Below are 19,411 nucleotides of genomic sequence, written 5' to 3' on the forward strand. Positions count from 1 at the left end.
CCAGCAAATTAATCAGACAATTATCTCTCCCCCCCCCCACCCACCAGACCAACATAGGGTCAATCCTGGCAGCGGTGAACCCCTATAAGCAGATCTCAGGTCTGTACGACCCAGCAGCAGTAGACCTGTACAGTAGACACCACCTGGGAGAGCTGCCCCCTCATATCTTCGCTGTGGCCAACGAGTGTTACCGCTGTCTCTGGAAGAGACACGACAGCCAGTGTGTTCTCATCAGGTCAGTTCACCAGGGCCTTGGGAACATGGCATTAACTAGTAGCTACTGTCGTCACGAGAGACCACACACACACACACACACACACACACACACACACACACATACACACACACACACACACACACACACACACACACACACACACACACACACACACACACACACACACACACACACATAGTTTAATACATGGTGAACTGAACCCCATTTAGTGTATATAGTCATATGTCATGTATATAGTCATATGTCATGTCTACAGTCATATGTCATGTATATAGTCATATGGCATGTATATAGTCATATGTCGTGTATATAGGCATATGACATGGCTATAGTCGTATGTCATGTCTATAGTCATATGTCATGTATATAGTCATATGGCATGTCTATAGTCATATGTCATGTATATTGTCATATGTCATGTATATTGTCATATGTCATGTATATAGTCATATGTCATGTCTACAGTCATATGTCATGTATATAGTCATATGTCATGCCTATAGTCATATGTCATGTATATAGACATATGTCATGTGTATATAGACATATGTCTTGTGTATTGTCATGTGTATCGTCATATGTCATTTATATTGTCATATGTCATTTATATTGTCATATGTCATGTCTATTGTCATATGTCATGTATATAGTCATATGTCATGTATATAGTCATATGTCATGCCTATAGTCATATGTCATGTCTATAGTCATATGTCATGTATATAGTCATATGTCATGTATATAGTCATATGTCATGCCTATAGTCATATGTCATGTCTAAAGTCATATGTCATGTATATAGTCATATGTCATGTATATAGTCATATGTCATGCCTATAGTCATATGTCATGTCTATAGTCATATGTCATGTATATAGTCATATGTCATGTATATAGTCATATGTCATGTATATAGTCATATGTCATGTCTATAGTCATATGTCATGTCTATTGATAGCTGACGTATGTGTGTATCTCCAGTGGAGAGTCAGGAGCAGGGAAGACAGAGAGTACCAAGCTGCTGCTCCAGTTCCTGTCTGTGATGTCACAGAAGTCTGCCGGGACAGCCCCCTCTGAGAGGAGCACCCGCGTGGAACAGGCCATCGTACAGAGCAGGTAACTGTACCGGTACCCCCTGTATATAGACTCATTATTGTTATGATATTGTGTTACTTGAATTTTATTTTATTTACTTTAGTTTATTTAGTAAATATTGTCTTGACTCTATTTTTTTTTTTAACTGCATTGGTATTTAAGGGCTTGTAAGTAAGAGTTCAACACACTTTCTTTCTCTCTCTCTCTCTCTCTCTCTCTCTCCCTCTCCCTCTCCCTCTCCCTCTCCCTCTCTTTCTCTTTCTCTCCCTCTCTTTCTCCTCCAGCCCCATCATGGAGGCGTTTGGGAATGCCAAGACGGTTTACAACAACAACTCTTCCCGCTTTGGGAAGTTTATCCAGCTCCACTTCTCCCAGAGTGGGAACATCCAGGGAGGCTGCATCATAGACTGTATCCTCTACCCCATTCATGTACTGAGGACCTATTAACACCTATTAACACTAATCTACCTTACTGAGGACTCAACCTGTTACCACTAATGTACCTTACTGAGGACTCAACCTGTTACCACTAATGTACCTTACTGAGGACTCAACCTGTTACCACTAATGTACCTTACTGATGACTCAACCTGTTACCACTAATGTACCTTACTGAGGACTCAACCTGTTACCACTAATGTACCTTACTGAGGACTCAACCTGTTACCACTAATGTACCTTACTGAGGACTCAACCTGTTACCACTAATGTACCTTACTGAGGACTCAACCTGTTACCACTAATGTACCTTACTGAGGACTCAACCTGTTACCACTAATGTACCTTACTGAGGACTCAACCTGTTACCACTAATGTACCTTACTGATGACTCAACCTGTTACCACTAATGTACCTTACTGAGGACTCAACCTGTTACCACTAATATACCTTACTGAGGACTCAACCTGTTACCACTAATGTACCTTACTGAGGACTCAACCTGTTACCACTAATGTACCTTACTGAGGACTCAACCTGTTACCACTAATGTACCTTACTGAGGACTCAACCTGTTACCACTAATGTACCTTACTGAGGCCTGGACTCAACCTGTTACCACTAATGTACCTTACTGAGGACTGGACTCAACCTGTTACCACTAATGTACCTTACTGAGGACTCAACCTGTTACCACTAATGTACCTTACTGAGGACTCAACCTGTTACCACTAATGTACCTTACTGAGGACTCAACCTGTTACCACTAATGTACCTTACTGAGGACTCAACCTGTTACCACTAATGTTCCTTACTGAGGACTCAACCTGTTACCACTAATGTACCTTACTGAGGACTCAACCTGTTACCACTAATGTTCCTTACTGAGGACTCAACCTGTTACCACTAATGTACCTTACTGAGGACTCAACCTGTTACCACTAATGTACCTTACTGAGGCCTGGACTCAACCTGTTACCACTAATGTACCTTACTGACGACTGGACTCAACCTGTTACCACTAATGTACCTTACTGAGGACTCAACCTGTTACCACTAATGTTCCTTACTGAGGACTGAACCTGTTACCACTAATGTACCTTACTGAGGACTCAACCTGTTACCACTAATGTACCTTACTGAGGACTCAACCTGTTACCACTAATGTTCCTTACTGAGGACTCAACCTGTTACCACTAATGTACCTTACTGAGGACTCAACCTGTTACCACTAATGTACCTTACTGAGGACTCAACCTGTTACCACTAATGTACCTTACTGAAGACTCAACCTGTTACCACTAATGTACCTTACTGAAGACTCAACCTGTTACCACTAATGTACCTTACTGAGGACTCAACCTGTTACCACTAATGTACCTTACTGAGGACTCAACCTGTTACCACTAATCTACCTTACTGAGGCCTGGACTCAACCTGTTACCACTAATGTACCTTACTGAGGACTCAACCTGTTACCACTAATGTACCTTACTGAGGACTCAACCTGTTACCACTAATGTACCTTACTGAGGACTCAACCTGTTACCACTAATGTACCTTACTGAGGACTCAACCTGTTACCACTAATGTTCCTTACTGAGGACTCAACCTGTTACCACTAATGTACCTTACTGAGGACTCAACCTGTTACCACTAATGTACCTTACTGAGGACTCAACCTGTTACCACTAATGTACCTTACTGAGGACTCAACCTGTTACCACTAATGTACCTTACTGAGGCCTGGACTCAACCTGTTACCACTAATGTACCTTACTGAGGCCTGGACTCAACCTGTTACCACTAATGTACCTTACTGAGGACTCAACCTGTTACCACTAATGTACCTTACTGAGGACTCAACCTGTTACCACTAATGTACCTTACTGAGGACTCAACCTGTTACCACTAATGTACCTTACTGAGGACTCAACCTGTTACCACTAATGTACCTTACTGAGGACTCAACCTGTTACCACTAATCTACCTTACTGAGGCCTGGACTCAACCTGTTACCACTAATGTACCTTACTGAGGACTGGACTCAACCTGTTACCACTAATGTACCTTACTGAGGACTCAACCTGTTACCACTAATGTTCCTTACTGAGGACTGAACCTGTTACCACTAATGTACCTTACTGAGGACTCAACCTGTTACCACTAATGTACCTTACTGAGGACTCAACCTGTTACCACTAATGTTCCTTACTGAGGACTCAACCTGTTACCACTAATGTTCCTTACTGAGGACTCAACCTGTTACCACTAATGTACCTTACTGAGGACTCAACCTGTTACCACTAATGTACCTTACTGAGGACTCAACCTGTTACCACTAATGTACCTTACTGAAGACTCAACCTGTTACCACTAATGTACCTTACTGAAGACTCAACCTGTTACCACTAATGTACCTTACTGAGGACTCAACCTGTTACCACTAATGTACCTTACTGAGGACTCAACCTGTTACCACTAATCTACCTTACTGAGGCCTGGACTCAACCTGTTACCACTAATGTACCTTACTGAGGACTCAACCTGTTACCACTAATGTACCTTACTGAGGCCTGGACTCAACCTGTTACCACTAATGTACCTTACTGAGGACTCAACCTGTTACCACTAATGTACCTTACTGAGGACTCAACCTGTTACCACTAATGTACCTTACTGAGGACTCAACCTGTTACCACTAATGTACCTTACTGAGGCCTGGACTGAACCTGTTACCACTAATGTACCTTACTGAGGACTCAACCTGTTACCACTAATGTACCTTACTGAGGACTCAACCTGTTACCACTAATGTACCTTACTGAGGACTCAACCTGTTACCACTAATGTACCTTACTGAGGACTCAACCTGTTACCACTAATGTACCTTACTGAGGACTCAACCTTTTACCACTAATGTACCTTACTGAGGCCTGGACTCAACCTGTTACCACTAATGTACCTTACTGAGGACTGGACTCAACCTGTTACCACTAATGTACCTTACTGAGGACTGGACTCAACCTGTTACCACTAATGTACCTTACTGAGGACTCAACCTGTTACCACTAATGTACCTTACTGAGGACTCAACCTGTTACCACTAATGTACCTTACTGAGGACTCAACCTGTTACCACTAATGTACCTTACTGAGGACTCAACCTGTTACCACTAATGTACCTTACTGAGGACTCAACCTGTTACCACTAATGTACCTTACTGAGGACTCAACCTGTTACCACTAATGTACCTTACTGAGGACTCAACCTGTTACCACTAATGTACCTTACTGAGGCCTGGACTCAACCTGTTACCACTAATGTACCTTACTGAGGCCTGGACTCAACCTGTTACCACTAATGTACCTTACCGAGGACTGGACTCAACCTGTTACCACTAATGTACCTTACTGAGGACTCAACCTGTTACCACTAATGTACCTTACTGAGGACTCAACCTGTTACCACTAATGTACCTTACTGAGGACTCAACCTGTTACCACTAATGTACCTTACTGAGGACTCAACCTGTTACCACTAATGTACCTTACTGAGGACTGGACTCAACCTGTTACCACTAATGTACCTTACTGAGGACTCAACCTGTTACCACTAATGTACCTTACTGAGGCCTCAACCTGTTACCACTAATGTACCTTACTGAGGACTCAACCTGTTACCACTAATGTACCTTACTGAGGACTCAACCTGTTACTACTAATGTACCTTACTGAGGCCTGGACTCAACCTGTTACCACTAATGTTCCTTACTGAGGACTCAACCTGTTACCACTAATGTACCTTACTGAGGACTCAACCTGTTACCACTAATGTACCTTACTGAGGACTGGACTCAACCTGTTACCACTAATGTACCTTACTGAGGACTCAACCTGTTACCACTAATGTTCCTTACTGAGGACTCAACCTGTTACCACTAATGTTCCTTACTGAGGACTCAACCTGTTACCACTAATGTACCTTACTGAGGACTCAACCTGTTACCACTAATGTACCTTACTGAGGACTGGACTCAACCTGTTACCACTAATGTACCTTACTGAGGACTCAACCTTTTACCACTAATGCACCTTACTGAGGCCTCAACCTGTTACCACTAATGTACCTTACTGAGGACTCAACCTGTTACCACTAATGTACCTTACTGAGGACTCAACCTGTTACCACTAATGTACCTTACTGAGGACTCAACCTGTTACCACTAATGTACCTTACTGAGGACTCAACCTGTTACCACTAATCTACCTTACTGAGGCCTGGACTCAACCTGTTACCACTAATGTACCTTACTGAGGACTCAACCTGTTACCACTAATGTACCTTACTGAGGACTCAACCTGTTACCACTAATGTACCTTACTGAGGACTCAACCTGTTACCACTAATGTACCTTACTGAGGACTCAACCTGTTACCACTAATCTACCTTACTGAGGCCTGGACTCAACCTGTTACCACTAATGTACCTTACTGAGGACTCAACCTGTTACCAATAATGTACCTTACTGAGGACTGGACTCAACCTGTTACCACTAATGTACCTTACTGAGGACTCAACCTGTTACCACTAATGTACCTTACTGAGGACTCAACCTGTTACCACTAATGTTCCTTACTGAGGACTCAACCTGTTACCACTAATGTACCTTACTGAGGCCTCAACCTGTTACCACTAATGTACCTTACTGAGGACTGGACTCAACCTGTTACCACTAATGTACCTTACTGAGGACTCAACCTGTTACCACTAATGTACCTTACTGAGGACTCAACATGTTACCACTAATGTACCTTACTGAGGACTCAACCTGTTACCACTAATGTTCCTTACTGAGGACTCAACCTGTTACCACTAATGTACCTTACTGAGGACTCAACCTGTTACCACTAATGTACCTTACTGAGGACTGAACCTGTTACCACTAATGTACCTTACTGAGGACTGGACTGAACCTGTTACCACTAATGTACCTTACTGAGGACTCAACCTGTTACCACTAATGTACCTTACTGAGGACTCAACCTGTTACCACTAATGTACCTTACTGAGGACTCAACCTGTTACCACTAATGTACCTTACTGAGGACTCAACCTGTTACCACTAATGTACCTTACTGAGGACTCAACCTGTTACCACTAATGTACCTTACTGAGGACTCAACCTGTTACCACTAATGTACCTTACTGAGGACTCAACCTGTTACCACTAATGTACCTTACTGAGGACTCAACCTGTTACCACTAATGTACCTTACTGAGGACTCAACCTGTTACCACTAATGTACCTTACTGAGGACTCAACCTGTTACCACTAATCTACCTTACTGAGGCCTGGACTCAACCTGTTACCACTAATGTACCTTACTGAGGACTCAACCTGTTACCAATAATGTACCTTACTGAGGACTGGACTCAACCTGTTACCACTAATGTACCTTACTGAGGACTCAACCTGTTACCACTAATGTACCTTACTGAGGACTCAACCTGTTACCACTAATGTTCCTTACTGAGGACTCAACCTGTTACCACTAATGTACCTTACTGAGGCCTCAACCTGTTACCACTAATGTACCTTACTGAGGACTGGACTCAACCTGTTACCACTAATGTACCTTACTGAGGACTCAACCTGTTACCACTAATGTACCTTACTGAGGACTCAACATGTTACCACTAATGTACCTTACTGAGGACTCAACCTGTTACCACTAATGTTCCTTACTGAGGACTCAACCTGTTACCACTAATGTACCTTACTGAGGACTCAACCTGTTACCACTAATGTACCTTACTGAGGACTGAACCTGTTACCACTAATGTACCTTACTGAGGACTGGACTGAACCTGTTACCACTAATGTACCTTACTGAGGACTCAACCTGTTACCACTAATGTACCTTACTGAGGACTCAACCTGTTACCACTAATGTACCTTACTGAGGACTCAACCTGTTACCACTAATGTACCTTACTGAGGACTGGACTCAACCTGTTACCACTAATGTACCTTACTGAGGACTCAACCTGTTACCACTAATGTACCTTACTGAGGACTCAACCTGTTACCACTAATGTACCTTACTGAGGACTCAACCTGTTACCACTAATGTACCTTACTGAGGACTCAACCTGTTACCACTAATGTACCTTACTGAGGACTCAACCTGTTACCACTAATGTACCTTACTGAGGACTCAACCTGTTACCACTAATGTACCTTACTGAGGACTCAACCTGTTACCACTAATGTTCCTTACTGAGGACTCAACCTGTTACCACTAATGTACCTTACTGAGGACTCAACCTGTTACCACTAATGTACCTTACTGAGGACTCAACCTGTTACCACTAATGTACCTTACTGAGGACTCAACCTGTTACCACTAATGTACCTTACTGAGGCCTGGACTCAACCTGTTACCACTAATGTACCTTACTGATGACTCAACCTGTTACCACTAATGTACCTTACTGAGGACTCAACCTGTTACCACTAATGTACCTTACTGAGGACTGGACTCAGCCTGTTACCACTAATGTACCTTACTGAGGCCTGGACTCAACCTGTTACCACTAATGTACCTTACTGAGGACTCAACCTGTTACCACTAATGTACCTTACTGAGGACTCAACCTGTTACCACTAATGTACCTTACTGAGGACTCAACCTGTTACCACTAATGTACCTTACTGAGGACTCAACCTGTTACCACTAATGTACCTTACTGAGGACTCAACCTGTTACCACTAATGTACCTTACTGAGGACTCAACCTGTTACCACTAATGTACCTTACTGAGGACTCAACCTGTTACCACTAATGTACCTTACTGAGGACTCAACCTGTTACCACTAATGTACCTTACTGAGGACTCAACCTTTTACCACTAATGTACCTTACTGAGGCCTGGACTCAACCTGTTACCACTAATGTACCTTACTGAGGACTCAACCTGTTACCACTAATGCACCTTACTGAGGACTCAACCTGTTACCACTAATGTACCTTACTGAGGACTCAACCTGTTACCACTAATGTACCTTACTGAGGACTCAACCTGTTACCACTAATGTACCTTACTGAGGACTCAACCGGTTACCACTAATGTACCTTACTGAGGACTGAACCTGTTACCACTAATGTACCTTACTGAGGACTGAACCTGTTACCACTAATGTTCCTTACTGAGGACTCAACCTGTTACCACTAATGTACCTTACTGAGGCCTGGACTCAACCTGTTACCACTAATGTACCTTACTGAGGACTCAACCTGTTACCACTAATGTACCTTACTGAGGACTCAACCTGTTACCACTAATGTACCTTACTGAGGACTCAACCTGTTACCACTAATGTACCTTACTGAGGACTCAACCTGTTACCACTAATGTACCTTACTGAGGACTCAACCTGTTACCACTAATGTACCTTACTGAGGACTCAACCTGTTACCACTAATGTACCTTACTGAGGACTCAACCTGTTACCACTAATGTACCTTACTGAGGACTCAACCTGTTACCACTAATGTACCTTACTGAGGACTCAACCTGTTACCACTAATGTACCTTACTGAGGACTCAACCTGTTACCACTAATGTACCTTACTGAGGACTGGACTCAACCTGTTACCACTAATGTTCCTTACTGAGGACTCAACCTGTTACCACTAATGTACCTTACTGAGGACTCAACCTGTTACCACTAATGTACCTTACTGAGGACTCAACCTGTTACCACTAATGTACCTTACTGAGGACTCAACCTGTTACCACTAATGTTCCTTACTGAGGACTCAACCTGTTACCACTAATGTACCTTACTGAGGACTCAACCTGTTACCACTAATGTACCTTACTGAGGACTCAACCTGTTACCACTAATGTACCTTACTGAGGACTCAACCTGTTACCACTAATGTTCCTTACTGAGGACTCAACCTGTTACCACTAATGTACCTTACTGAGGACTCAACCTGTTACCACTAATGTACCTTACTGAGGACTCAACCTGTTACCACTAATCTACCTTACTGAGGCCTGGACTCAACCTGTTACCACTAATGTACCTTACTGAGGACTCAACCTGTTACCAATAATGTACCTTACTGAGGACTGGACTCAACCTGTTACCACTAATGTACCTTACTGAGGACTCAACCTGTTACCACTAATGTACCTTACTGAGGACTCAACCTGTTACCACTAATGTTCCTTACTGAGGACTCAACCTGTTACCACTAATGTACCTTACTGAGGCCTCAACCTGTTACCACTAATGTACCTTACTGAGGACTGGACTCAACCTGTTACCACTAATGTACCTTACTGAGGACTCAACCTGTTACCACTAATGTACCTTACTGAGGACTCAACATGTTACCACTAATGTACCTTACTGAGGACTCAACCTGTTACCACTAATGTTCCTTACTGAGGACTCAACCTGTTACCACTAATGTACCTTACTGAGGACTCAACCTGTTACCACTAATGTACCTTACTGAGGACTGAACCTGTTACCACTAATGTACCTTACTGAGGACTGGACTGAACCTGTTACCACTAATGTACCTTACTGAGGACTCAACCTGTTACCACTAATGTACCTTACTGAGGACTCAACCTGTTACCACTAATGTACCTTACTGAGGACTCAACCTGTTACCACTAATGTACCTTACTGAGGACTGGACTCAACCTGTTACCACTAATGTACCTTACTGAGGACTCAACCTGTTACCACTAATGTACCTTACTGAGGACTCAACCTGTTACCACTAATGTACCTTACTGAGGACTCAACCTGTTACCACTAATGTACCTTACTGAGGACTCAACCTGTTACCACTAATGTACCTTACTGAGGACTCAACCTGTTACCACTAATGTACCTTACTGAGGCCTCAACCTGTTACCACTAATGTACCTTACTGAGGACTGGACTCAACCTGTTACCACTAATGTACCTTACTGAGGACTCAACCTGTTACCACTAATGTACCTTACTGAGGACTCAACATGTTACCACTAATGTACCTTACTGAGGACTCAACCTGTTACCACTAATGTTCCTTACTGAGGACTCAACCTGTTACCACTAATGTACCTTACTGAGGACTCAACCTGTTACCACTAATGTACCTTACTGAGGACTGAACCTGTTACCACTAATGTACCTTACTGAGGACTGGACTGAACCTGTTACCACTAATGTACCTTACTGAGGACTCAACCTGTTACCACTAATGTACCTTACTGAGGACTCAACCTGTTACCACTAATGTACCTTACTGAGGACTCAACCTGTTACCACTAATGTACCTTACTGAGGACTGGACTCAACCTGTTACCACTAATGTACCTTACTGAGGACTCAACCTGTTACCACTAATGTACCTTACTGAGGACTCAACCTGTTACCACTAATGTACCTTACTGAGGACTCAACCTGTTACCACTAATGTACCTTACTGAGGACTCAACCTGTTACCACTAATGTACCTTACTGAGGACTCAACCTGTTACCACTAATGTACCTTACTGAGGACTCAACCTGTTACCACTAATGTACCTTACTGAGGACTCAACCTGTTACCACTAATGTTCCTTACTGAGGACTCAACCTGTTACCACTAATGTACCTTACTGAGGACTCAACCTGTTACCACTAATGTACCTTACTGAGGACTCAACCTGTTACCACTAATGTACCTTACTGAGGACTCAACCTGTTACCACTAATGTACCTTACTGAGGCCTGGACTCAACCTGTTACCACTAATGTACCTTACTGATGACTCAACCTGTTACCACTAATGTACCTTACTGAGGACTCAACCTGTTACCACTAATGTACCTTACTGAGGACTGGACTCAGCCTGTTACCACTAATGTACCTTACTGAGGCCTGGACTCAACCTGTTACCACTAATGTACCTTACTGAGGACTCAACCTGTTACCACTAATGTACCTTACTGAGGACTCAACCTGTTACCACTAATGTACCTTACTGAGGACTCAACCTGTTACCACTAATGTACCTTACTGAGGACTCAACCTGTTACCACTAATGTACCTTACTGAGGACTCAACCTGTTACCACTAATGTACCTTACTGAGGACTCAACCTGTTACCACTAATGTACCTTACTGAGGACTCAACCTGTTACCACTAATGTACCTTACTGAGGACTCAACCTTTTACCACTAATGTACCTTACTGAGGCCTGGACTCAACCTGTTACCACTAATGTACCTTACTGAGGACTCAACCTGTTACCACTAATGCACCTTACTGAGGACTGGACTCAACCTGTTACCACTAATGTTCCTTACTGAGGACTCAACCTGTTACCACTAATGTACCTTACTGAGGACTCAACCTGTTACCACTAATGTACCTTACTGAGGACTCAACCTGTTACCACTAATGTACCTTACTGAGGACTCAACCTGTTACCACTAATGTTCCTTACTGAGGACTCAACCTGTTACCACTAATGTACCTTACTGAGGACTCAACCTGTTACCACTAATGTACCTTACTGAGGACTCAACCTGTTACCACTAATGTACCTTACTGAGGACTCAACCTGTTACCACTAATGTTCCTTACTGAGGACTCAACCTGTTACCACTAATGTACCTTACTGAGGACTCAACCTGTTACCACTAATGTACCTTACTGAGGACTCAACCTGTTACCACTAATCTACCTTACTGAGGCCTGGACTCAACCTGTTACCACTAATGTACCTTACTGAGGACTCAACCTGTTACCAATAATGTACCTTACTGAGGACTGGACTCAACCTGTTACCACTAATGTACCTTACTGAGGACTCAACCTGTTACCACTAATGTACCTTACTGAGGACTCAACCTGTTACCACTAATGTTCCTTACTGAGGACTCAACCTGTTACCACTAATGTAACTTACTGAGGCCTCAACCTGTTACCACTAATGTACCTTACTGAGGACTGGACTCAACCTGTTACCACTAATGTACCTTACTGAGGACTCAACCTGTTACCACTAATGTACCTTACTGAGGACTCAACATGTTACCACTAATGTACCTTACTGAGGACTCAACCTGTTACCACTAATGTTCCTTACTGAGGACTCAACCTGTTACCACTAATGTACCTTACTGAGGACTCAACCTGTTACCACTAATGTACCTTACTGAGGACTGAACCTGTTACCACTAATGTACCTTACTGAGGACTGGACTGAACCTGTTACCACTAATGTACCTTACTGAGGACTCAACCTGTTACCACTAATGTACCTTACTGAGGACTCAACCTGTTACCACTAATGTACCTTACTGAGGACTCAACCTGTTACCACTAATGTACCTTACTGAGGACTGGACTCAACCTGTTACCACTAATGTACCTTACTGAGGACTCAACCTGTTACCACTAATGTACCTTACTGAGGACTCAACCTGTTACCACTAATGTACCTTACTGAGGACTCAACCTGTTACCACTAATGTACCTTACTGAGGACTCAACCTGTTACCACTAATGTACCTTACTGAGGACTCAACCTGTTACCACTAATGTACCTTACTGAGGCCTCAACCTGTTACCACTAATGTACCTTACTGAGGACTGGACTCAACCTGTTACCACTAATGTACCTTACTGAGGAGTCAACCTGTTACCACTAATGTACCTTACTGAGGACTCAACATGTTACCACTAATGTACCTTACTGAGGACTCAACCTGTTACCACTAATGTTCCTTACTGAGGACTCAACCTGTTACCACTAATGTACCTTACTGAGGACTCAACCTGTTACCACTAATGTACCTTACTGAGGACTGAACCTGTTACCACTAATGTACCTTACTGACGACTGGACTGAACCTGTTACCACTAATGTACCTTACTGAGGACTCAACCTGTTACCACTAATGTACCTTACTGAGGACTCAACCTGTTACCACTAATGTACCTTACTGAGGACTCAACCTGTTACCACTAATGTACCTTACTGAGGCCTGGACTCAACCTGTTACCACTAATGTACCTTACTGAGGACTCAACCTGTTACCACTAATGCACCTTACTGAGGACTGGACTCAACCTGTTACCACTAATGTTCCTTACTGAGGACTCAACCTGTTACCACTAATGTACCTTACTGAGGACTCAACCTGTTACCACTAATGTACCTTACTGAGGACTCAACCTGTTACCACTAATGTACCTTACTGAGGACTCAACCTGTTACCACTAATGTTCCTTACTGAGGACTCAACCTGTTACCACTAATGTACCTTACTGAGGACTCAACCTGTTACCACTAATGTACCTTACTGAGGACTCAACCTGTTACCACTAATGTACCTTACTGAGGACTCAACCTGTTACCACTAATGTTCCTTACTGAGGACTCAACCTGTTACCACTAATGTACCTTACTGAGGACTCAACCTGTTACCACTAATGTACCTTACTGAGGACTCAACCTGTTACCACTAATCTACCTTACTGAGGCCTGGACTCAACCTGTTACCACTAATGTACCTTACTGAGGACTCAACCTGTTACCAATAATGTACCTTACTGAGGACTGGACTCAACCTGTTACCACTAATGTACCTTACTGAGGACTCAACCTGTTACCACTAATGTACCTTACTGAGGACTCAACCTGTTACCACTAATGTTCCTTACTGAGGACTCAACCTGTTACCACTAATGTAACTTACTGAGGCCTCAACCTGTTACCACTAATGTACCTTACTGAGGACTGGACTCAACCTGTTACCACTAATGTACCTTACTGAGGACTCAACCTGTTACCACTAATGTACCTTACTGAGGACTCAACATGTTACCACTAATGTACCTTACTGAGGACTCAACCTGTTACCACTAATGTTCCTTACTGAGGACTCAACCTGTTACCACTAATGTACCTTACTGAGGACTCAACCTGTTACCACTAATGTACCTTACTGAGGACTGAACCTGTTACCACTAATGTACCTTACTGAGGACTGGACTGAACCTGTTACCACTAATGTACCTTACTGAGGACTCAACCTGTTACCACTAATGTACCTTACTGAGGACTCAACCTGTTACCACTAATGTACCTTACTGAGGACTCAACCTGTTACCACTAATGTACCTTACTGAGGACTGGACTCAACCTGTTACCACTAATGTACCTTACTGAGGACTCAACCTGTTACCACTAATGTACCTTACTGAGGACTCAACCTGTTACCACTAATGTACCTTACTGAGGACTCAACCTGTTACCACTAATGTACCTTACTGAGGACTCAACCTGTTACCACTAATGTACCTTACTGAGGACTCAACCTGTTACCACTAATGTACCTTACTGAGGCCTCAACCTGTTACCACTAATGTACCTTACTGAGGACTGGACTCAACCTGTTACCACTAATGTACCTTACTGAGGAGTCAACCTGTTACCACTAATGTACCTTACTGAGGACTCAACATGTTACCACTAATGTACCTTACTGAGGACTCAACCTGTTACCACTAATGTTCCTTACTGAGGACTCAACCTGTTACCACTAATGTACCTTACTGAGGACTCAACCTGTTACCACTAATGTACCTTACTGAGGACTGAACCTGTTACCACTAATGTACCTTACTGACGACTGGACTGAACCTGTTACCACTAATGTACCTTACTGAGGACTCAACCTGTTACCACTAATGTACCTTACTGAGGACTCAACCTGTTACCACTAATGTACCTTACTGAGGACTCAACCTGTTACCACTAATGTACCTTACTGAGGACTGGACTCAACCTGTTACCACTAATGTACCTTACTGAGGACTCAACCTGTTACCACTAATGTACCTTACTGAGGACTCAACCTGTTACCACTAATGTACCTTACTGAGGACTCAACCTGTTACCACTAATGTACCTTACTGAGGACTCAACCTGTTACCACTAATGTACCTTACTGAGGACTCAACCTGTTACCACTAATGTACCTTACTGAGGACTCAACCTGTTACCACTAATGTACCTTACTGAGGACTCAACCTGTTACCACTAATGTTCCTTACTGAGGACTCAACCTGTTACCACTAATGTACCTTACTGAGGACTCAACCTGTTACCACTAATGTACCTTACTGAGGACTCAACCTGTTACCACTAATGTACCTTACTGAGGACTCAACCTGTTACCACTAATGTACCTTACTGAGGCCTGGACTCAACCTGTTACCACTAATGTACCTTACTGATGACTCAACCTGTTACCACTAATGTACCTTACTGAGGACTCAACCTGTTACCACTAATGTACCTTACTGAGGACTGGACTCAGCCTGTTACCACTAATGTACCTTACTGAGGCCTGGACTCAACCTGTTACCACTAATGTACCTTACTGAGGACTCAACCTGTTACCACTAATGTACCTTACTGAGGACTCAACCTGTTACCACTAATGTACCTTACTGAGGACTCAACCTGTTACCACTAATGTACCTTACTGAGGACTCAACCTGTTACCACTAATGTACCTTACTGAGGACTCAACCTGTTACCACTAATGTACCTTACTGAGGACTCAACCTGTTACCACTAATGTACCTTACTGAGGACTCAACCTGTTACCACTAATGTACCTTACTGAGGACTCAACCTGTTACCACTAATGTACCTTACTGAGGACTCAACCTTTTACCACTAATGTACCTTACTGAGGCCTGGACTCAACCTGTTACCACTAATGTACCTTACTGAGGACTCAACCTGTTACCACTAATGCACCTTACTGAGGACTCAACCTGTTACCACTAATGTACCTTACTGAGGACTCAACCTGTTACCACTAATGTACCTTACTGAGGACTCAACCTGTTACCACTAATGTACCTTACTGAGGACTCAACCGGTTACCACTAATGTACCTTACTGAGGACTGAACCTGTTACCACTAATGTACCTTACTGAGGACTGAACCTGTTACCACTAATGTTCCTTACTGAGGACTCAACCTGTTACCACTAATGTACCTTACTGAGGCCTGGACTCAACCTGTTACCACTAATGTACCTTACTGAGGACTCAACCTGTTACCACTAATGTACCTTACTGAGGACTCAACCTGTTACCACTAATGTACCTTACTGAGGACTCAACCTGTTACCACTAATGTACCTTACTGAGGACTCAACCTGTTACCACTAATGTACCTTACTGAGGACTCAACCTGTTACCACTAATGTACCTTACTGAGGACTCAACCTGTTACCACTAATGTACCTTACTGAGGACTCAACCTGTTACCACTAATGTACCTTACTGAGGACTCAACCTGTTACCACTAATGTACCTTACTGAGGACTCAACCTGTTACCACTAATGTACCTTACTGAGGACTCAACCTGTTACCACTAATGTACCTTACTGAGGACTGGACTCAACCTGTTACCACTAATGTTCCTTACTGAGGACTCAACCTGTTACCACTAATGTACCTTACTGAGGACTCAACCTGTTACCACTAATGTACCTTACTGAGGACTCAACCTGTTACCACTAATGTACCTTACTGAGGACTCAACCTGTTACCACTAATGTTCCTTACTGAGGACTCAACCTGTTACCACTAATGTACCTTACTGAGGACTCAACCTGTTACCACTAATGTACCTTACTGAGGACTCAACCTGTTACCACTAATGTACCTTACTGAGGACTCAACCTGTTACCACTAATGTTCCTTACTGAGGACTCAACCTGTTACCACTAATGTACCTTACTGAGGACTCAACCTGTTACCACTAATGTACCTTACTGAGGACTCAACCTGTTACCACTAATCTACCTTACTGAGGCATGGACTCAACCTGTTACCACTAATGTACCTTACTGAGGACTCAACCTGTTACCAATAATGTACCTTACTGAGGACTGGACTCAACCTGTTACCACTAATGTACCTTACTGAGGACTCAACCTGTTACCACTAATGTACCTTACTGAGGACTCAACCTGTTACCACTAATGTTCCTTACTGAGGACTCAACCTGTTACCACTAATGTACCTTACTGAGGCCTCAACCTGTTACCACTAATGTACCTTACTGAGGACTGGACTCAACCTGTTACCACTAATGTACCTTACTGAGGACTCAACCTGTTACCACTAATGTACCTTACTGAGGACTCAACATGTTACCACTAATGTACCTTACTGAGGACTCAACCTGTTACCACTAATGTTCCTTACTGAGGACTCAACCTGTTACCACTAATGTACCTTACTGAGGACTCAACCTGTTACCACTAATGTACCTTACTGAGGACTGAACCTGTTACCACTAATGTACCTTACTGAGGACTGGACTGAACCTGTTACCACTAATCTACCTTACTGAGGACTCAACCTGTTACCACTAATGTACCTTACTGAGGACTCAACCTGTTACCACTAATGTACCTTACTGAGGACTCAACCTGTTACCACTAATGTACCTTACTGAGGACTGGACTCAACCTGTTACCACTAATGTACCTTACTGAGGACTCAACCTGTTACCACTAATGTACCTTACTGAGGACTCAACCTGTTACCACTAATGTACCTTACTGAGGACTCAACCTGTTACCACTAATGTACCTTACTGAGGACTCAACCTGTTACCACTAATGTACCTTACTGAGGACTCAACCTGTTACCACTAATGTACCTTACTGAGGACTCAACCTGTTACCACTAATGTACCTTACTGAGGACTCAACCTGTTACCACTAATGTTCCTTACTGAGGACTCAACCTGTTACCACTAATGTACCTTACTGAGGACTCAACCTGTTACCACTAATGTACCTTACTGAGGACTCAACCTGTTACCACTAATGTACCTTACTGAGGACTCAACCTGTTACCACTAATGTACCTTACTGAGGCCTGGACTCAACCTGTTACCACTAATGTACCTTACTGATGACTCAACCTGTTACCACTAATGTACCTTACTGAGGACTCAACCTGTTACCACTAATGTACCTTACTGAGGACTGGACTCAGCCTGTTACCACTAATGTACCTTACTGAGGCCTGGACTCAACCTGTTACCACTAATGTACCTTACTGAGGACTCAACCTGTTACCACTAATGTACCTTACTGAGGACTCAACCTGTTACCACTAATGTACCTTACTGAGGACTCAACCTGTTACCACTAATGTACCTTACTGAGGACTCAACCTGTTACCACTAATGTACCTTACTGAGGACTCAACCTGTTACCACTAATGTACCTTACTGAGGACTCAACCTGTTACCACTAATGTACCTTACTGAGGACTCAACCTGTTACCACTAATGTACCTTACTGAGGACTCAACCTGTTACCACTAATGTACCTTACTGAGGACTCAACCTTTTACCACTAATGTACCTTACTGAGGCCTGGACTCAACCTGTTACCACTAATGTACCTTACTGAGGACTCAACCTGTTACCACTAATGCACCTTACTGAGGACTCAACCTGTTACCACTAATGTACCTTACTGAGGACTCAACCTGTTACCACTAATGTACCTTACTGAGG

General features: G+C 43.1%; 1 protein-coding gene across 1 annotated transcript in view; it reads left to right on the plus strand.

The window, feature by feature from the left end:
• Positions 1-19,411, plus strand: part of LOC139547260 (unconventional myosin-X-like) — a 157,773-nt gene that overhangs the window by 38,937 nt on the left and 99,425 nt on the right. Inside the window, exons 2-4 of the mRNA XM_071356319.1 lie at positions 48-235; positions 1,220-1,354; positions 1,618-1,742. Coding sequence (XP_071212420.1) covers positions 48-235; positions 1,220-1,354; positions 1,618-1,742 — 448 coding nt within the window. The remainder of the gene's footprint in view (positions 1-47; positions 236-1,219; positions 1,355-1,617; positions 1,743-19,411) is intronic.

This window comes from Salvelinus alpinus, chromosome 20 (genome assembly GCF_045679555.1).
Source record: "Salvelinus alpinus chromosome 20, SLU_Salpinus.1, whole genome shotgun sequence".
Lineage (NCBI taxonomy): Eukaryota > Metazoa > Chordata > Actinopteri > Salmoniformes > Salmonidae > Salvelinus > Salvelinus alpinus.